Consider the following 22,532-nt stretch of genomic DNA (forward strand, 5'->3'; position numbering starts at 1 on the left):
ATGAAGATGGTTCAGGCCCATATTTTATGAGGATAAATATATTTTATGGATGCATTTTACTACAGTCTGTGAGCTACCTAGGAGTCTCCTGAAAATTGTCACTGAATAATACCGTGCTCCACCGCTGGTCCATTTGCTCAATTGCACTAAAAATCATCAGTTTCACTTTGTGAAATTGTGAGCTAAAGCTCTGGAACAAACGTTCTGAATCTGGGCAGATGATGCAGTTTCAAGGTGGATGTGCATGTTGATTTCTGAGCAGAATCCTCTCTGAAACAGCAGCACTATAGAAAGTGCCTAATGAGTCCTGCTATGTGATGGGGGATTCCATGTCAGGTTATCAGTTTTCTTTAAAGCAAATACAATTGTTTCATAGCCAGGGCTGCTGATAATTAGAAAATAACATTATTTTCTGTTTTGTAGGCAATATGAAATAGTATAGGTCTGATTTTCAGAGTGCTGAACACCTGCAGCTTCCACCAGAATTGGAGATGCACTGTGCTGCAGAAAAATCAGATTTCTCTCATTTTGAAAGCAGCCACTGCATGTGATTTCAGGGGCTCATAGTTTGTTTTATTTAGTCTTCACTGAAAATACAGTCTTCTAATGCATCTGACGAAGTGGGTATTCACCCACAAAAGCTCATGCTCCAAAACATCTGTTAGTCTATAAGGTGCCACAGGATTCTTTGCTGCTTTTACAGATCCAGACTAACACGGCTACCCCTCTGATACTAGTCTTCTAAAGATTATTAGTTCTTTTGGATGGCATTGGCCCAATTACAGGTTGGATTCTGATATCAATTACACTGATTTAATCCTGGATTAACTCCTTGGAACCAATGGAATTACTTCAGATTTTCATTAGTGCAACAGAGATCAGAATCTGCCACCACATTTAGCTCTACCCAACTCCCTGCTCTGAGGTATCTGCTTATAATACCCCCCGGATGTAACTGATGTCTTATATACAGTAGGGGTGGAAGTTAGGTGCCTAAATACCTTTGTGAAGCTCATGTTAGGTTTCTTTTTTTTACTGGTATAGCAAACCCACGTAGCTGCATCTGTGCACAACCTTAGCATAGATACTTTGTGCTGGTGTAAACTGAGATGTGCACTGGTACAGTTCACACTGGTTTCAAACTGGGTTAAACCACAGTGGTGCAAGTCACAGTTTTTGTTGTTGTCTGCGCTAAGGGCTTGCACCGGTACCGGAGATACCAATGTAAAGATTATTTGAGCCTTATAGAGTCAGCCTAAAACTATCCCATTACATGAAGAAAAGCAGAGCTTCTGCTTCCTTGGACTTCAGCTTTCCAAAAGTTAAACCTCATCCTTACTGAAAAGAAGATGCTCCATTATGAATCCTGGGTGTGATGAGCACTAGAAAGAGGAAAGCCCATTTCACTACAGAGGTGGTTTACTGGGGTGGTACAATCAGCCCAATGCCTACCACAAACCAAGCTATTATTAAAAAAAAAAAAAAAGCCCAGATCAAGGATGTCCTTGGCTCCATGCGTGAGTTTGTCTCGTCTCCTTTGCTGCAAAAACTCTCTGGGCCCTTCCCCTAATGATCCTAGCCCTGAACTGATGAAGACAGTCCTGCTCAGCACTTACTAGCAGGTAATCCCAGCCTGTTTTGCTTCTTAGAGGGCTAACAGGCTTTTCTCCTCAGGCCTATTAATACAACATATAAATACAGAAAGTCATACCCTTTATAGACATTCTGCATCATCAAGATACAGCATTATGTACACACTCTAATCCCTTTTTGCAGCTATTAGAATGCTGAAAAATCCGAAATCCAAATCATAGTGAAGAAACCCAGGTGTTTACCTCTCAGGGACTCCAAACAGCTAACCTACCCCACTTGTGCCACTCCCCAGAGTAAGAAGCCTGTTCCTACATGCCTCAGTCTCAGGCAGCAGACCAGCCTCAGGCAGCTGTATTTGGTGAAAGGAAGACAAACATTTACTTGCAAATCCCTCTTAATCAATTATTTGTTTTTATCTCTGCTGCTGCAGACTAATACCTTACTTCAGGCTTTTCCGTCATTTGTCATTAAGCCTGTCATCCTGAGGGGGAAAAGAAAATAAAGAGGATAATAATAGAAGATGTTGCAGCATCTTAGAACAGGCAGAGGAAGATACATCGATTTTTGTCAGCATGTAGACAATCCCTTATCCCTAACTGCTGAGGGGGAGGGGAGAGAGGGCACCCACATAGAGTCAATTCATCTTGTTTCAGAGACAACAGAATAGGTTTAGCCAAAGCCAATTGCTGTATCAGAAGGGGGGACTCTTGCTTTCGCCTTAATGCATGTCTCTGAAATGGCTTCAACCCCTGGGCCAAGATTTTCAAAGATAGGCACCTACATCCATTTAGGCATCTAAATAAGTGGCCTGATTTCCACAAGTGCTGAACATCTACCAGCTCCCATTGACTTTACCGGGAGCTGCAGGGTTCACCTCCCAGCTCCATTTAGCACATGCCAACCCTATCCCAAGTACCGAAACACAGTGCTGCAAACACTGCAGCAAAATGAATCAGGACCTGAATTATACAGGTATTCAAAACCCTTACAGTGAACTCGAATGGCCAAAGTACTGGGTGACCATGGCCACTTCCCCACGCCTTAAGTGCTCATTATATGTTATCCCTGCCAAAGCAACCAGTGAAACAGCCTTGACTTCCCTCCATCCTCTCTCCACCACCATTGAGTTAACTAGTGATACTAGCAGTGGTTTGTCCTCCATAGCCTTTGCACTTACCTGTGAACAAGGTAATTATGCTCAATCTCTATGTATGAGTAAAAAGATTCTTTTGCCCTCAGCCCTCCTGTGCAACTATGTACCCAATCTTATCTAACCACTAGACTGTAAGCTATTGCAGATATATTTCAATAAGAAGAGAACCTGTTTCCACTGACGTTAATGGTCATTTTTTCCATTGATTTCAATGAAACCTGGATCAATCACTATTCCTAAATCCTCTATTTGAAGATCTTGCCCCCAGTACCTGGCTTTGGTAGACATCAAATAAAAAAAGAGTTAGATTCACTGCCACCTATTACTCTACATGTCAACTAGGTACATTTTGTTTGGGACTTAGACACTACTGTACTGTACCTCTGGCTACAGATTTCTTAATGCTAAATCATTTATGAAACGTGAAACATCACCAGTGCCAGTACAGAGCCCTGGGGGACACTGCTATTCCTCTCTCTCCATTGTGAAAAGTGATAATTTATTCGTACTCTTTGTTTCCGGTGCTTTAACCAGTTATTGATCCATGAGAGGACTTTCCCTTTTATCCCGTGACAACTTAGTTTGCTTTAAGAGCTGTTCATCATGTAAATCATGTTCATTTATGTGTCTGATCATTCTGTTTTTTTGTTTGTGTTTGTTTTTTTAAACTATAGCTTCAACCAATTTGCCTGGTACTGAAGTTAGACTTACTGGACTGAAATTGCCAAAATCGCTGCTGGAGTCTTTTTTGAAAAATTGGCATCACATTAACTATCCTCCAGTCATCTGGTACAGAAACTGATTTAAGTGATGTAAGCTGATTTATGTTATAGCTTCAGGATTGACCTACATCTGATTTATAGAATTCTTTGTCAGTACTTGTATATAATAAAGAGAGAAAGGCTCTTCTCTGAGTAGAAAGCATAGTAGAGTTCTTCCTGGTCTAGCATCATCGTTACTGTGTATTCCACCGGACTGGTGAGTAGTGATCGATCTATCGGGGATCAATTTATTGTGTCTAGTGTAGACGCGATAAAATCGATCCCTGATGGTTCTGCCATCAACTCCTGGAACTCCACCGCGGTGAGAGATGGAAGCAGAGTCAATGGGGGAGTGGCAGCAGTCAACTCACCGCTGTCCTCATGGCCAGGTAAATCGACCTAAGATACACCAACTTCAGCTACACTATTTGCGTAGCTGAAGTTGCGTATCTTAGGTCGACCCCTCCCCACCCTCAGTGTAGACCTAGCCCAAGTCTTCACGTTTTGCAGTGAGGGACTGTAATTTGCTGTGCTTCACAGTTTCCTCCATAAGCTCTGTGGTGGTGTTTTCTGTCAAGGTCATGCTTTTTGGCAAACTCTCACACTGTGTTTCATGTGTCACCAATTCCAGCCTTTTATTCTTATTCCAGCACATGTCACTTCAGTGGCGATCAAATTTACCAATGACACCCAAATTGTCTTCATATGGATTTGCTAATCTTACAAAGTGCCCTGGAGAGATTAGAACAGTGGAGCTGCTGGCAATGAGACAATTTTAAAAAGAAGAAAAATAAAACACCATTGTGAAGTGGAAGAATCCATGTGTGTTCATATGTAGCAATGTTTGGGTGGGAAGGCATGTGAGTTGAGATTGATGTGGATGTACATAGTGGTTTAACTGCTGATTTTCTGGATGTTAGTTGGTCTGTGTTGATGCAGTTGAATCCCCTTAACTCTAAGATAACTTCTGGGGCACAGAGTTTAAGTGGATCTCATTTCTAGGTATTATTAGCTCCACTACAAAATATCTCTCACTGAATGTCCAAGTGCCAAGGTGGTTCTCTGACTTGCCTAGGGCACTGATCCATGTGGTAGGTGGCAGTTCTCCTTCCAGGATATTTAAATCATATGATGGTAATTCTATGTTTAGTGATAATCCTTTAGAACGAAGGAAGCATCATCTCTGTTCGCAAAGGTTTTTACCTCTGAGTCTGGGAGGATGTGTACTGTATTTCTTTTTGTTTCAGTTGTGAGTGCTTTAGGTCATAATGCTGCTGAATTTCTACTGAAAAGTCTGGATCAGATTATTACTATGACAACTCCTAAATATCCATGGCATGGTTAATATCTTCAGCATGATGTCATAGCCTAACCCTTTCACAGTAATTGAGTTTGGGGCGATGAAGTGCCTTGGAGTCTTGTTGGAACACTCTGCAGTATGCACCCTATTGATACTTAGGGGGAAGACTCCAGTGTAAGAGGTCTTACAAGATTTGTTCTACATTTTGCAGAATCATTTTTCTGTGTTTTCAGCAATGCCTTAGATCCCAACAATGGCCAATGACTTTCAGATAACATGGCAGTAATGAAATAGAATTGGGTCCCAACTGCAGCTAGTTAATCTCCTGCTGGAAGGCATTTAATCCCTTCATTTCCAATAAAGGGAGTCCAAGGGCCTTGGTGTTCATCAGGCTACATGTTAATCTCCCAAAGAGGTGGCGGGAATGGAAAGGGTAAATCAAAAAGGGTTCACAGCCACCCTCCTCTTGGTCTCCCTTCATGGTGTATAAATTGCAACCTCCTGCCGCCATGTCCACCCAATGCAGAGATCTGCTGAGAGCTAAGGGTTTCTTTTTACTTCCCACACCTATTCACCTTACATAGCACATATGATTTCACTACAAGGTCACATTTTGCATCTTAATATTGAGTGCCTGCGGCTCTGGTGTTACAGATCTCACAGACGCAGGTCCGGGCATCAGAATTCAGCTTGCATGCGGCAATGGTAAGCCATTGTCTTTCGGCTTCTCCAGCCTTGATATACACAGTGCCCTCTGATGCTTCTTTCCTGTTAACATGCAGCAACAGAAGCCAACCCCCCTCGTCCAATTCTCTAGGATGATTGCATTACTCCTCCCCCCACCGCATGGCTGGTATAATGGAAGATCACTGCTAATCACCTCCCTTCCCCCGCCCACCACGTGGCTGGTAGCTGGGAAGATTCCTGCTAGCCAAAAGCAAAAAAGCTCAGCGCTATCCTTCCTCCCCTCCCCCCGCTTGGCTACGTGCAAGGAAGGATTTCTTTTAAGCAACAGCCCAGTAGGAAAATGGCCGTCTCTGTCCCCTTAATTAAATTCCTGAATTTCAACCAGGTTACCATGAACGATATCACTCTGCAGACGATAACACAGTGAGATAAAGAACAGATGTTTCTTGAATGTCAGCAATCACCGGGGCCATACGCAGCTATGTTTTGTCATGCAATGATACCTGATTACTTGCTACATGCATGGCGTGGTCAAGTGTCCTACCATGGTGGACGGAACAAGGCTGCCTTGCCCAGAAACCTCCTTCAAAGGCTTTTGGAGTACCTCCAGGAGTGCTTCATGGAGATGTCCCTGGAGGATTTCAGCTCCATCCCCAGACATGTTAACAAACTTTTCCAATAACTTTACTGGTTGCGAATGCATCCCAAGCCCTCATGGCAAATCAATCATTAAAAATTGCTTGCTTTTAAACCATGTTTTATATTTAAAAAGGTACACTCACCAGAGGTCACTTCCATGGCTTCACTGTCTGGGCTAGTGGCTTGGGACGGTTGGGAGGGTAATTCCGTCTGGGTCACAAAAAGCTCCTGGCTGTTGGGGCTAACGGAGTCCTGTGTGCTCTCTGAAAGGTCGTCCTCCTCTTCCTCCTCATCTTCCCCCTCCGCAGAATCCTCAGCCATGGTTGAGATTACAACCCCCACCTCGGAATCCACGGACAGGGGGTAGTGGTGGGGCAGCCCCCTAAAATTGCATGCAGCTCAGTGTAAAAGCAGCATGTTTTCGGCCCTGACCCAGACCTTCCGTTTGCTTCTTTGGTTTTCTGGTAGGCTTATCTGAGCTCCTTAACTTTCACTCTGCACTGCACTGAGTCCCTGATGTGGCCTTTTTCCATCATAGCCTTGGAAATTTTTTCAAATATTTTTTCATTTCGTCTTTTGGAATGGAGTTCTGTTAGCACTGAATCCTCTCCCCATACAGCGATCAGATCCAGTACCTCCCGTGCGGTCCATGCTGGAGCTCTTTTTCTATTCTCAGGAGACTGCATTGCTACCTGTGCTGATGAGCTCTGCATGGTCACCTGTGCTGATCAGAGCTCCACGCTGGCCAAACAGGAAATGAAATTCAAAAGTTCGCGGGGCTTTTTCTGTCTATCTGGCCAGTGCCTCCGAGTTCAGATTGCTGTCCAGAGCAGTCACAGTGGTGCACTGTGGGATACTGCCCTGAGGCCAATATCGTCGATTTGCAGCCACACTAACCCTAATCTGATATGGTAATACCGATTTTAGCGCTACTCCTCTCTTTGGGGAGGAGTACAGAAACTGATGTAAAGAGCCCTTTATATCGATATAAAGGGCCTAGTAGCGTGGACAGGTGTGGCATTAAATCAGTTTAACGCTGCTAAAATCAGTTTAAACGCGTAGTGTACACCAGGCCTAAAGGTGGCCGAACCTGAGCCTCTTGTGCACACACAATAGGCTTCAAAGGCACATTGCAACAAACGCTGTTGTCAGTCACATCCATGTAAATCTGAAGTAACTTCAATGGCATCACTGGAGTATGTGTGGATTTATATTGCTGTAAGTAAAAACAGGATTTGGACCATTAACTGCATAATTAAGAGAATTTTAGAGAATCTAGCAGAAGCTGGCCACTCAAATTCTGTATATAGAGTACACATCTTATAAGTAATTAATTTGCCTGGCAATCTGAAAAATACAAGCACCTAAGGGTTAAATTAGCACTCATTACCACCACTAGTACATCAAGACAGCTTTTTTAAGTGAACAATAAAAAAACCCCAGACTTATGACAGGCTAATAAAGCACTTTTTTATGGACATTCTAAATCAGCCAAAGATCTCTGAGATAGCACGCAAAACTGAGTTATGTAAGCTAACAGGTAGCTTCTCTTTGAGATGCTAAAAATGTGCAAGAAACTTTTAATCACTGTCCAACTCTCCAAACTGTTTTACTGACAATATATCCCATCACAACAAGCCACATACCAATGTGCTAGTCACTGGCCTCAGAGACAATCTCACATTAGTAGACTACAGTACATCATATTGAAATATCATAAAAACTATCATTTATGCAGGTAGTTTGTGATGTTGTATAACATCTAACCAGCATCTGATTTCCCTGAGGTACACTAAATAATTAGGAAGTTACCATGGGAAGGGATTTGCCAAGAAAAGTTGCTAGTGTCTGGCAAGATTATATACAAATGGCACCTGGCAGTTGAATCAAAGGAGTTGGAGAAAAAAATATGAAAAACAAAAAGGTTAAAATAAAATAGAAGCATGTATATTCTTCAGCACTGATTTGTCACATAAAAGGCCATTAAAAGTCTGTGGGAATTGATAGCAAGTTCTACTGAATTTTGCTCCAAATTTTGTGAGGAATTTTTAATGTATAAATTTGTGGGAATTTTTAAAGCAAATTCATTGAATACACACTGAACAATTGTTGAAAACTATTTACATTTTTAATGGATATTTTAAAATAGAATGTACTTATTTCACCCAATCCTGGCTGTTTTGCAGTTGTTGCTGATGTTTTGGAAGGGTTGCAGAATCTTTTCATTGACAGTTTCACTTTAAAAATGGCGCACAGTTTAGACCCTGATCATGCAATGAGCTAACCCATGCACAGCACTGTTGACTTCAGTTGGAACTGCAGAGACTTAACACCTTTGAAAAATCAGGCCCCAAAATGAGTTACATTAAGCCCTAAAAATTGAGGACCCAAAAAAATAGTGGCCACATTTCAAATCAGGGGGAATTCCAATGTCAAGTCCTTTGTTTGGTCACTGTTCCCCCAGAATACCACTTGTCAAAAGCACTCAGATAGTGTCTGATCAAAAGCCTATTGAATTCAGGGAAAAGATTCCCTTTAATTTCAATAAGCTTTGGATCAGGGTCATGTTGCCTAAAAATATGACAAAGGGTGGCATAGGAGCCACCATGTGAGCTATTTGCAATTGGAATGCCTTCCTTCACTGGTGGGATCCTCTATTGGCTAGTTCATAGTTCACCAGTGGCAGAACACCATGTAGTTGCATTGCACTGGAGGATCTGGACCAAAATTTTACCTACTCACCTAAGAACATGAAATAAAAATATTTGTCTACACCTCTTCTCTTTTAGGTTAATTAATTACTCATAAGAAATGTGTGCCAGACTCTGCTATTTCTTTCATTGCTGTGATTCCACTGCTTTCTGTGGAGCTACCTCTGATCTATACTGCTGAGAGACTAAAATCACATCCAGTGTTTGTCTATTGTACAATATAATGAAAACAACCTGGATAAAATTTACAGCTCAAAGAAATTTTTGAATTTAGTCTTACACTATGTCAGCACATCATGAATCCAAGACACATTATATCCATAGCACCAACTCATATTTCAGCCCTCATGTCAGTTTTCCTTTCAGTTTTATCTAAGAAAAGAAAAACTTAGCATTGTTTAAATCAATTATTGTAACATCTGCTTCAGCTGTCATGATTTAAACTGAGTTTAATCTCTTTTGGATCATTCTGCACCTCAATTTCCTCTTTATACTCTTTAGCCTTGAAATCAAATGTTCTCCTGAAGCACTGCAGCATGCAGTTAGAGAAATCTGGTATATTGCTGGTTGAAGTAAGGCTTGTCTTTATGGATTGACACATTAGAGTCATAATAAGATTAAAATAAATAAGTTCTTATGGGATCTTGCTTGTAAATCATTCTGTATTGACACAAGAGCCTTTGCAGCTTGAGGCATATGCTAGATGGATACTGAAGGACAGCTAGTCAAAAAATGATACATCAAAGGGAAAATTCACTCCTGTGCTGAATGCCTGACCAGGGCCCATTGATAAATGTGGTGACAAACAGTCCCTGTCCTGGAGAGTTTAAAGTGTAAACAAACAAAGGCTAAGATAGACAAAGTGTGGGAGAAGAAACTGAGACACCACCGGTGAAGTGACTTACCTAAGGTCACACAGCAATGAGGTAAATGGCAAAGCTGGGAATAGAATTCAGATGTCTTGAGTCCCAGTATCATGCCCTAGCCACAGGAACACATTGTCTTTCCAGTGTATACAGTGACTGTAGCACAGTGGTACCTCCTTTGTTAATTATAGGATGATACTATGATTATTGCAGATTCCTGTGCTGACAGATGTTGAACTTTTAATGCAACCTACTGAAAAATCAGTCATCTTATTGTTTTCAAGTGTGGCTGGTTGCAGAATTTCAAAAGGCATTCATACTGTATTTTACATCTCTAAATTCCTTGTTTCCAGGTATACCCTCTTGGTTAGTAACTGCAAGAGTTTCACAAGGATTCTCTTGTTGACTGTCCCCCTCATCCAGGAACCTTTTGGGGCATACAATTTTCTTATTCTTTCTTGAATAGTAAAATTTGTCAGTAGGCCACTGATGGCCATGTTCTGCAATTTCTGTAAACCGGTTTCTCTCCTTGCTTGTGAACATGCAAAGAGAGTGCAAGAATTCTGATTGGGTAGTTTTTCCCATGCAGTTTGTACCAAGGAAAATGCCTACACAAGGTGCAAGACAGTGAAGAATCATATCTCCGAACTTCCTGTCCAAACTCTAAGATGCTGAGCACCTACAATTCCCATTAAAGTCACTTAGATGTGCAGGTGCTTGGCAACAATCAGAGTTTAATCCTGTATTAAGAAAGTATAAAGCCAGAAAAAGAGAGAGAGTGTGAAAGAGCAAGGTCTCCTACATAGTGGTCACCACTAAAGTCTTTGTTCTTGCTTAATTAACATTACCAGAATGTTATCTCCTATACTCTTCCAAGTGCAAGGACTGTGACTGTGCCTTTGCGTGGGGCACAACAGCCAGTCATAATGTGGCCCGCCCCTAGGAATGACACTGATGCTCATGTATAAAAATTTTTTTTAATGCAGAAAATCAAATGAGAAGAAACCTGACACATTATGTAACTTGATTATAATAAAAGATGACTAGAAGGGCTACTATCAAACACAGCTCTGAATTGTTAGCCTCACTCACAAAACCATAGCTGGGATGCGGGCTTGACCTACTATTGCCATGGTGCCGAACAGTCATTTTTGTCTCAGACCCTAGCCCATGCTACTGAGTTTAGGGTGACCTTCCTGGACTAACAGGAAAACAGAAGACATTGCTAATATACCCAAGCATGTGTTGGACACAGCTGACTCATAGTTTACGTTTGGAAAGCACCTAACACATTAGTGGTGCTACTAGAAACAAATAATCGCTAGTGGTCTGAGAGCCTTCCACAAAAACGCACAACCAAGTCAAACCAAAACCATAGACATTTTATGAATAATCATCCATTTTTGTAAACCTTTCCCCCCTCTTCCCCACAACTCTCTTCTGACCATCAAATATTACCATTTTGTTTTCTCTTACCCCCAGACTCAGCCCATATATGAATACATCAGTGTTCAGAATCCCATACATCAAAACTGCTAGAAGAAAAGGAAAAATACAAAACTCCTCCCTCCCAATTTCATTATATGAATTAGTTGACTTGAGAATAGTACTTTTCCATAGTTCAAGAACTGGATTAAAAAATATGCACTTAATTTACATAATGGTAGAATTCCCATGTTGAACAGGATATATGAATATACCTTCATAAACACATTCTGGAAAATTAGTGGGACTGCTGTTTTTGGACAAGCCACCTTACTTTCTCCTCCAAACGTGGGAAAGGCATCAGGAATGCAATTTCTGGGAAAGCAAACTGAGGTTTGGACTAACATTTGGTAGCCACTGGTTCTTTTGTGCAGCTGCCAAAGGAATTGTTTATAAAACCCAGGTATTTGGCCCATGTGGTAAAGAATATGAATTTCATCACAGACATTATTTCATCACATAAACAGTCTTAACAGAAGCATCGTTATGACACAGAATACAAGCATTTTGTGTAGAAACTCTATTCTGGCACAGAATTTAGGTTGATATTTTATAGCAACCAGCTTTCTGCCAATATACTGTAAATATAGTATTTTACAACCAAAGTAAAAGTATACCCTCTGTATTAGAGAGCAAACAGTAAATCACATATATAAATAGCAGGATTTTACAGAAGAAACTTTGTACAATAGTCTTATTAATTAAAAATGAGACATGCTTATTTTCAACAAGGCAGATTAGACAAAGTGAAAACATATCAGTATCAGTGTAATTTTGCATTAGTCAAATAGCTCTATCATAGGTTTAGAGGGTGCATATTTTTTCCTCAAAACTGTTTAAGAAGTATTAATTAGTTTTGGCCTCAGCCTTGTCCCTTCAAGCCCCACTGACTACACAGATATGACAAATCAGGAGACAAGAACTGGGTCCAAAGGCACAAGACAAGGCCAGGGTGGTCCTCTCAAGCAAGTCAGGGTTTATTTGCTCTCAGTACCCCTGGTACATTAGCAGCCTGTGGAGAATGGGGAGAATTTCCCATTTTTGACAGAAGCCCTCTATTGAATTCCCTGTTGCCTCCTCCTACCAGTGACTCCCAAATGACGTATAGAAATCCTCTCTTTTGCTTTCCTGGGCTGGGGTGCATAAGGCATTATTTTCATCTCTCTCTCTTCCCACCAGAAAGACTGTAAATGTATTTCTACCTAGTTGTCTTCATGCTAGGAGACTATTTTGAGGCAGAGATTTCTTGTCAGCTTGCTTAGGGTATTTGGTTCCTGGTCATTCATGAAAGTCTTAGCCTATGCAAACTATCCTTACTTGTGTATTGTCTGTGTGCTTTGTGGAAAACAGTCCTCTATCCTGTAGTCCAAGGGTAGGCAACCTATGGCATGAGTGCCGAAGGCGGCACACGAGCTGATTTTCAGTGGCATTCACACTGCCCAGGTCCTGGCCACCGGTCCGGGGGGCTCTGCATTTTAATTTAATTTTAAATGAAGCTTCTTAAGCATTTTAAAAACCTTATTTACTTTACATACAACAATTGTTTAGTTATATATTATAGACTTATAGAAAGAGACCTTCTAAAAACGTTAAAATATATTACCGGCACATGGAACCTTAAATCAGAGTGAATAAATGAAGACTCAGCACAGCACTTCTGAAAGGCTGCCAACCCCTGCTGTAGTCAGTCTCTACTGTCTCAGGGTATATTCATATCCTGTGACTGTTTTCCCTTCTTCCCCATGTGTTTGGTCTCTTTAAATATCTTTCTAAGATTCTGGTCCCATCATGGCCCTTTTCTCCTATCTGGTCAGATGTGCCAATTCCTCCAAATTGAGATTACTAGGGCAAACATTTCTGGATTTTCAGTTTCTCTTGGGGAATAGCCACACATGCCTCATGCTCAAGCTTTTGGCTTCCATGTGCCTTTGTTTGTGGGCTGAGTCTCACGTCTTGAACAAAGAGGCAGTAGTGACACCTCACATCACTGTAGCTTGCAAACTCCTCTTGGAAATTAAGTTTTTTTTCTCCATTTGTGACTGGGTGTTCTCAGCTCTATGATTCTGTACAGTCTCTTGAGAATGTGCACCATCTTGTACTTTTAGGGCCATTTTCAGTTCTGGCTCGGTGAACTGGCTTGCCTTCTTCTCTTTCCATTGATTGGCTGTCCCTTGACTTACCACTTCATAACATATGACAGTCAAATTTACCTCTTCCTCCAATGCAAGATGAAACAGGGGTAACTAATTGTAGATTATCAGGGGATCATTTTGTGGATGCTGGTGTGTGTGTTTTCAGCATATAGCCTTTACAGAGAGGAAGCATTGGAGGATACTATTAAAAAAGGCCCCCCATTTACCATGAACAGATTTCCTGTGTTGTTTTTTGTTTGTTTGTTTGTTTTCTCCAGTTCATCCTGTAGTATTTGCAGGTTCATCCTAGAAGGAGTGCTCCCCTCACCACGGCTGCAGTTCACTATTTGTGAATAGACCTTTTTGCTCTCTGTAACAATAGTCATTGGTATCAGTGGATATTGATTCCTGTCATGTGACAGGATGTAGGCTTTCAGACCCTGGCACATGTCAGATTACTGGAAGCAGGAAATAAAGTTCAGTCAAGTTTACCTGCACTTCTGTGCTTAACACCTTTAAAACATGCTGTTTTGATGTTTTCACTCAAGTAGCGCCATTTAAAAATACATAAAATTATTTTGTGTAAAATTTCAAAGTTGTTTCCTTTTCACAGTGTTCAAAACAGACCCATTTTTCATTCCTATATGTGTTTTGCAAAAGACTAAGTAAAATTTTAAGTGAAAACCTTATCAAAATCCAGTCAACGTAGACAAGACAGTGAATATGGTACTGTGGAACCTGGCAACCAATGATGATTACCACTCAGTGAGACATATGTTTGATCTAGACACAACATGTGCTTGTGTGACAGAGATGTGTCTGTCAATAAAGTCCTGCAGAGGCATGTGATCCAAATACAATACATATCTCCAAGATAATGGAAGGGTTTGAGCACCAAAGGAATTTCCCAAATTGTGGAAATGCTACAGATGGAAGAGGTTTATTCATTCTTCATTCATACAATGAAGCAATGGAGAAAAGGGATCAAAAGAGTTAGTGCTTCATTAATGCAACCCCTGGTGCATCACTAGGGCTGGTGCCTGATGTTCACGTAGGCAAGTTGATCAAAATACCTGAGGATATGCACCTTTTCTAGAACGCTAGCCTGTTTGAGAAAGGGCAAGCTCAAGACTTGATGGAGATGCCTCTCTGAGCAAATAAATCCACAGATTTTAATCATTATTGCAGCAGACTGTATTTTTTGTAATATTGCAGAAAATACTTTTCTTCTACACAACACACAATTACCTGTGAGGCTCATTACCTCAAGACATTTTGGCCAAAAGCTTGAGAGGATTGAAAAAAGGATTAGATATTTGTATGGATAACAACAACATCCAGAGTTAAATTAGCATTGATAAAAATAACATTGGAAGGGACGTAAACACTTCAGGACATAATGCAGCCCTTAACTGATGGGGTATAGTAGGAAACTTTCCCTGCTATTGTTATTCCCTGGCTACCTACTGAGGTGGCTTCTTGCACCTTCTTCTGAAGGATGATACTTGCATTTTTTGGTGACTGGATACTGAACTAGATGAGCCCCTGGTTTGTTTCAGTCTGGCAAAGGTTACATTCCTGTGACATTTGTCAGAGCATGGGGGAAATGTAATACACTAGCATAAGGCACCATCCTGTCTCCACCGAAGTCCATGGGAGTTTCGCAATGGACCACAATGAGAGTAGGATTAAGCCCTCAGTACACATGCTTCTATCTTCCTCTGGTTGGGACAGAGATTATAGCAGCCTGCTACATACTTTCAGCTATAAAAGTTCCCCTTTAGCTCAAGAGAAACTTGTAGTTTTGGTGCTGAAGGTTTTGGGTTGGATTCTCATTGACAACCATTGTGTCTTGATGTATGCAGTCAGCTACAGCTCATAAGAGAAGCAATGCAAGATGCAGCATTTTTAGTAAGAAGCCCATGGAGTTTCGGGAATCCACCACTGCTGTCAACAACTGGCAGCATAGTTAGGGATAGGTTTCAGAGTGGTAGCCGTGTTAGTCTGTATCAGCAAAAACAACGAGGAGTCCTTGTGGCACTGTGGAGACTAACAAATGTATTTGAGCATATATTTTCATGGGCTAGAACCCATTTCATCAGATGCATGAAGTGAAAAATACAGGAGCAAGTATAAATACACGAAAGAATGGGGGTTGCTTTACCAAGTGTGAGGTCAGTCTAAAGAGATAAATCAATTAACAGCAGGATACCAAGGGAGGAAAAATAACTTTTGAAGTGGTAAGAGAGTGGCCCATTACAGACAGTTGACAAGAAGGTGTGAGTAACAGTAGGGAGAAATTAGTATTGTGGAAATGAAGTTTAGGTTTTGTAATGACCCTATCACTCCCAGTCTTTATTCAGGCCTAATATGATGGTATCCAGTTTGCAAATTAATTCCGGTTCTGTAGCTTCACAATGGAGTGTGTTTTTCAAGTTTTTTTGTTGAAGAATTGCCACTTTTAGGTCTGTTATTGAGTGACCAGAGAGACTGAAGTGTTCTCCTACAGTGCATCATCAAGGATCTACAACCTATCCTGAAGGATGATCCCTCACTCTCACAGACCTTGGGAGACAGGACAGTCCTAACCTAAGACAGCCCCCCAACCTGAAGCAAGTACTCACCAGCAACTACACACCACACAACAAAAAACACCAACCCAGGAACCAACCCCTGCTACAAACCCCGATGCCAACTCTGTCCACATATCTATTCAAGGGACACTATCATAGGACCTAACCACACCAACCACACCATCCGGGGCTCATTCACCTGCACATCTACCCAGGGCCAACCCTAGCTATTTTGCTGCCCTATGCAGCCCCCTCATGGGGGGGCTGTGTGGGGCCTCAGGCCTCCGTGGGAGGAGCAGGGGGGCACCCCAGGCCTCTGGGGGAAAGTGGGTGGGGGGTAGGGGCTGGCCCCAGGCCTCCATGGGGGACGGGGGCATGGGAGCTGGCCACTTCCTGCAGGAAGTGGAGTGACCCAGCCCCAGCCTGCTCTGCTCCCCTGGCTCCCAGTCTTGGGGGAAGGGGAAAACCGCCTCCCAACACTCGTTGGCGGCGCGGCTGGGAGCCAGGGGAGTGGAGCAGGCTGGGGCCAGTCCACTCTACTTACCGGTGAGTGCAGGCCTGACTGCTTCTGAGTCCTCAGGGGAGTGGGAGTGGGGCGGGGGTGGGAAGAGGTGGGGCTGGGGCAGAGCTGGGGCGGGGGCCCTGGGGAAGAGCCAGATCAGGGGCTGGAGCAGCATGCAGCTCTGCAGGGCACCAGGAAATGTGGGGCATCTTGGTAAAAGCACCTTTTAAAAATAACTGAACACTTTTACATTTTTAGGAAGGGAGGAGGGATATATTTTCCAGGTCACAGACACGAAGTATGGCCAGAGCCGCTGTGCAGAGAAGCCTGCAGATGCAACATGGTGGTGTGTAACCACCACTTCTGTTAGTAATCAGATTCTTTCAACACTCAAGCCCCAGCTGAACTGGGGCAAAAGGAACTAGCATGGGACCAGGAAGCAGATGAACTTGCGCTTCTGTATGCACAGACTGCACTATCACCACCTATTGGCAATAAATAAGAAGTGGAGATTATAAAATCTCAAAATGTGAATACAAAAAACCAGACTGACAGATGCTAAGACTTTAATGGCAGGCACTGTATTTTCAGGGGGCGGGAACTGAGACAGAATTCTGTTTGTAAACAAATATCCAATAATTGAAAATAACCTCATCTTTATCATAGGACAACCATTTCAAAGTTAGGAAATTTGGACTAAGTTCCACACACAAAAAAAACCCTTAACTTTGCTCCTTTATCCCTGTTCATAAGTGTGCTAGTGGGATATCCGTATATTGAAACTTCAGAGTTTCAAATTAACAAATGTTCTAAATCACTGATTATGAACAAAAACCTAAAGATACTCTTACAGGTATATCGCCTGCCTTCTCTCCTCCATGATAAATAAGTAACATCCTCACTTGGTTTGGTCAATGGGGTTCTCTGAGGTCTATGGCGTACATGACTACAGTGAACTAGATAAACGTATGTATCTGATATATTGAGAGAATGTGATCTTGAACACATTCCAGGAGGGTGAATATGGAAGATACAATGGGATTTCTTGTCTCAGGTTCAATAATTCTAACCCATCAGATGTAGGCTGGGGAGTGGCAGTCTCCCATTCAAGTTCACATGACCTCTCTCAGCATGACATTCAACAGAATCAATAATTACTGGAATGTGAGAGGGTAGAAAATACCTTTGAGGAAGGTATTTCCACAACGTTAGAGTCTTTTCCTTTTCAGATTCCTCGTGAGCTTCCATAGCTTCTGTTTCATGCTCTTTTCCCCTTCTTCTTGGTCTGCTGTTGAGGTATCTTCAGGGACGGTCTTGCCTCTCAATTGCTTTGAGCTGGACTTGAACTTTAATGGGATTTCTCTGTCTTTAAAAATCTTCATCTTTCTTTGAACAGGCAGAGAGCAGAAAAACCTCCTCAATCCAGAAAGAGGCTCTGCTTCAGGCAAACAAGCTGTCTCAATATTTGTTATGGTGTCTAAAGCTGTAATGCAGACTGAGGCTACAGGGTCACATTTGAGATCATCAAGAGCTGAAACCAAGAAGAAATGCAAGTCAAGGCACACATTATTAATGAGATGACATTTCATTAGGCTCCATTATCTTATGCCATTTTCCTGGACCCCATGCCATATCCCAACATCAGAAGCAGAGAATATATATTATTTCTAATCTGCCCTGTGTGCCAGGATGAGGATTTAGCCTTCCTCACCCCTCATCATCACCTTCAGGCCAAAGCATTCAGTCATCACATTAGTTAGATGCCATAGATTGAGAACTATCTAGTTCAGGGGCAGGCAACCTTTGGCATGGGAGCTGATTTTCAGTGCCACTCACAGTGCCTGGGTCCTGGCCACCAGTCTGGTGGGCTCTGCATTTTATTTAATTTTAAATTAAGCTTCTTAAACATTTTAAAAACCTTATTTACTTTACATACAACAATAGTTTAGTTATATATTATAGACTTATAGAAAGAGACCTTCTAAAAAGGTTAAAATGTATTACTGGCACGCGGAACCTTAAATTAGAGTGAATAAATAAAGACTTGGCACACCACTTCTGAAAGGTTGCCGACCCCTGATCTAGTTCAATTTGTGAAGTCCTCATTTCTCCTCTGTAAATGGGAAAGCTGGAACACACTCACACCTGGGAACTCTCCTTCTATCAGAAGAAGGGTTAGGAATTGTAAAGGGATGTAACTAGAAATAATGGGATGACATTAAGCACAAAAGATGTAGATCAAATGTGAAAAAAAAATGACAAATAGTGAAGTCTTTCAAACTGTAGCATAGTCTCGAAGAAAAAGGGGCTGGATGCCTTATAACTTGACTGATGTTGACCACATTACTACACAAAGCAGTGTAGGGTACATTCCTGAAATAGTGCTCTTTTCCCCATTTCTAATTTATTTTATAAGCCTCATTTGAATCTATTTTAAATAAGAATAAAGACTGCAGTGCTGAGGATTGGGACTGGTCTATAAAGGCTTTTATTTTCAAATAATTGCTTCGAATTCTACTGGATAGCTATGTGAAATGAGTTAAGAATACAAAAGGCGTTGTAGTGCAATAGTCTAGTATCCTATCATGGCAGTGGCTGGTACTTGATGCTTCAGAGGAAAGCAAATAAAAACTCAATATGCCTTTAAGCTAAGTATGTAATACCATATCATAAGGAAAATAATATTATGAGCCTAATTTTGATCTCAGTTACACTCGTTTTACATCAGTGTGACACTACTGGGCTACATCACTGGCTCCTCTTTGCCAGCCCGCTGGGGCAAAGGGGCCATAGAGCTGTTTTAATTGGTCTCCTGAGCACTTCCCCAGTGGAAGGGGTATTCCCAAGAAAGGCAGAGCCAGTAGTGGCACGGTGCTATCCTCACCCCTCAGCAATGGGGCCTGACCAAGGGAAATCGCACATGACATGAGGGCCATTGCCCAGGGGAGCTGGATGCAACTTAGAGCAGTCCTGAGACTATACAAGAGCAGCCCAAGGATTAGGGAGCAGCAGAGGTGATATAAATCACCCCCTGCTCTGCCTCCAGACCTGTGCCAAGTGCAACTCAGCCAGATGGCCAAATATTGCTCACTGACTTTAATAAAGGTTCTCCTATTTTATACCTGTCAGTGGGAGCAGAATTAGGTCCCTTATATTTATATAATGGGCTTTCATCCTGAAGGATCTCTAAGCACTTTATACACTTAAAAATTCAAATACAAACTATACACAAGGATTCCTTCAAGTGCACAATCCTGCTACACACATTTCAGGACACAAAGTGAAGAAAACTTTTATCCTTCTGCAGCTCCAGGAGGGATTTAGATATGCAGAATGTAGTTGCTCCCACTGAAATTTGGCCAGGACAAGAAAATTCAAATAATCTTATTAAGGGCATCTTCAATAATCAGAAAAGACTGAGATCTTAGCTTTGGGTAGTGCCTGCAACAGCATGCTGCCTCCTAGAAACATGGTCTGGCATCAGTTTAGAACTCATTCAGAAGGAAGAGTGCAGCTCACTGAATCATAATTTTCAGAGTAGTAGCCGTGTTAGTCTGTATCCGCAAAAATAACAGGAATACTTGTGGCACCTTAGAGATGAATAAATTTATTTGAGCATAAGCTTTTGTGGGCTACAGCTCACTTCATCGGATGCATGTAATGGAAAATACAGTAGGAAGATATATATATATATACACACACATACACACAGAGGGAACATGAAACAATGGGTGTTATCATACACATTATAAGGAGAGTGATCAGTTAAGGTGAGCTGTTGTCAGCAAGAGAGAAAAATAACTTTACACAAAACTATTTTCCCATACTTATCTCCCTTCCGCCCACCCCACCCACACACACACACAGTTCCTTATATCTCCTTGTCAAGTGCTGGAAATGGGCCATTTTCATTACCACTACAAACAGTTGTTTTTCTCTCCTGCTGACAACAGCTCACCTTAACTGATCACTCTCCTTATAATGTGTATGGTAACACCCATTGTTTCATGTTCCGTGTGTGTGTGTATCTATATATCTTCCTTCTGCATTTTCCACTACATGCATCTGATGAAGTGAGCTGTAGCCCACGAAAGCTTATGCTACAATAAATTTGTTAGTCTCTAAGGTGCGACAAGTACTCCTGTTCTTTTTGTGAATCACAATTGCTATCTCACACACTGGATCTACACTGTTGCTTGGAGATTTCCCATCCAAACATGTAACCAGCCCAACCCAACATTGCTTGGTTTTGATGGAAGCGAAGGAGATAACAAACCAAGGTAAAACATCCAAATATGGTCAATTGTACACTGCAGAGCCAAGAAAATAAATTAGCTTTCCACCACCTCAAGATAAATAAAGTTATCTTTATTAGGAAGTGCTAAAAAGCTACTGTGCAATTTATCCCAGCACTTATGAGTCTTCACTGAGCTGTTCATAATGACATCTCGGTCTCCTTCCTGAGGGACACGACCAGTTCATAGCCCCTCAATGTGCCCACTTTTATCTACATTGAATATTCTCCCGCATCATGTTGCCCAATTTTCTAGTCTTATAAAATTCCTCTTCATTCTTCCAAGTCTTGATTAATCTAAATGACTGAGTCATCAGCAAATTTCACCACCTCACTAGTCATCCCATCTTCCAGGAGGATATTAAACATATTGAACACAGGTCCTATTACTGATCCTTGAGAGACTGCAACATGCTTTTTGTGTTGCTTTCTGTCTTTTAACAAGTTATTAATATATGCCAAAAATGTATTTTTCGCTCTCTGGTTACTAAGTTTCCTTAACCGTCTTTTGTCAGGGACTTTATCAAAAGCCTTTTGAAAAGCTAAACTTATTTATTTCCTCATTTATCCATTACTTTCTTAACTTTTTCAAATAACTCTTGTCTTAGAAAGGCAGCATTTACTATGACAGAAACTATGCTACCATTACTGATCCTGGATTATCTGGACATCACTCCTCTAAGTGCTTTATAAATGTAACCATTTTCTGATCTATTTTTTCCAGGCACTGAAGTAAGTTGTCAATAAATTCTTAGAATTTCCCTTAATACCATTAAAAAAATTGGTACAAGGTTGGCAATCCTTCAGTCCTCCAGGGATGAAATTCTTTCTAATGATATATTACATATTTTTGTTGAACTCTTGCATAAGACCCATACATTTCTGGTGATTTATTGCAAAAAATATAGGAATTATTTATAATAAAAATATTGCCATCTCAATCCAGTAACTTATTAGACAGATTTCAAACACACAAAGTGCACCCTTCTAGACAGCTGCAGCAAAGATGCCACAAAAAGCCCAAACTCCAGTCTCAGCCCTTGATGATGTCAGTCCCAGTCCAGGTTGAAGCACATTGGTGAGGCAATAGGGGTGGGCAGGGGGTAATATGCATGGTCACTACTCATGCTGTACCTATTCTGCAGATTAATAGGAAGATTTCAACTCTCTGGGTTGGTCAATGTCAGCTTGGCATTTTTCAACACTAAAGTAATTGAAAAATACATTAAATCCCACAAATTCATTAAAGGAGCGTAAGAATTTAAACCCGTCTAACCAACCCACCTGTCCCACCAGCTTTTTCACAGAAGGGAAAGAGGCAGAAGAAAAGATCAAGAAGTCTGACTTGCATCACATGCTGCTGCAGGGTCCCCTGGACAGGAAGGAGATTGAGGCCTCAGAAAGCAAACAAAAAGCAAGGCCTTTAGACGATATAGATGCCAGAGACTCTGCCAGAGAAGTTGGCCCGCTCTGTGATACTTCCCTGCTTCTTTGTCTTCCCTATTAATACAACTTTAGCAAAAGCTGTGGTTTCCCTCCTTGCACAAAGCTTCCTTCTGGGAGAGGATGGCGGGAGAGTTAATGCTGCTTGGATATGTCATATAAAGATGCCATGGAGAGTAGCTGCTTCTCCTGGCTCCCTCTCAACCCCAGCAGGTTCCTTCCTGATCAATGGAGCACACCACCATAGAGCAGCAACACAATGGCTGCCACAGGCTTGAGCAAAAGACAAAAGCATGCTGCTTAGCAACTCCTCCAGTTCTGTGCTTACTGCCTCTACTTTTTGCTATTGGAAATGCAGAGGCACTTCAGACCCAAAGGCAGGGAATTGGAAGG

The 22,532-nt window shown here is 41.6% G+C and overlaps 1 protein-coding gene across 1 annotated transcript in view; it reads right to left on the reverse strand.

Moving 5' to 3' along the window:
- Positions 1 to 17,610: 17,610 nt before the first annotated feature.
- The window catches only part of LOC127050055 (maestro heat-like repeat-containing protein family member 1), a 72,104-nt gene continuing 67,182 nt past the window's right edge, over positions 17,611 to 22,532 (reverse strand). The window contains exon 42 of the mRNA XM_050951590.1: positions 17,611 to 17,933. Within this exon, the coding sequence (XP_050807547.1) occupies positions 17,611 to 17,933 (323 nt within the window). The remainder of the gene's footprint in view (positions 17,934 to 22,532) is intronic.

Source organism: Gopherus flavomarginatus, chromosome 4 (genome assembly GCF_025201925.1).
Source record: "Gopherus flavomarginatus isolate rGopFla2 chromosome 4, rGopFla2.mat.asm, whole genome shotgun sequence".
Classification (NCBI taxonomy): Eukaryota; Metazoa; Chordata; order Testudines; family Testudinidae; genus Gopherus; species Gopherus flavomarginatus.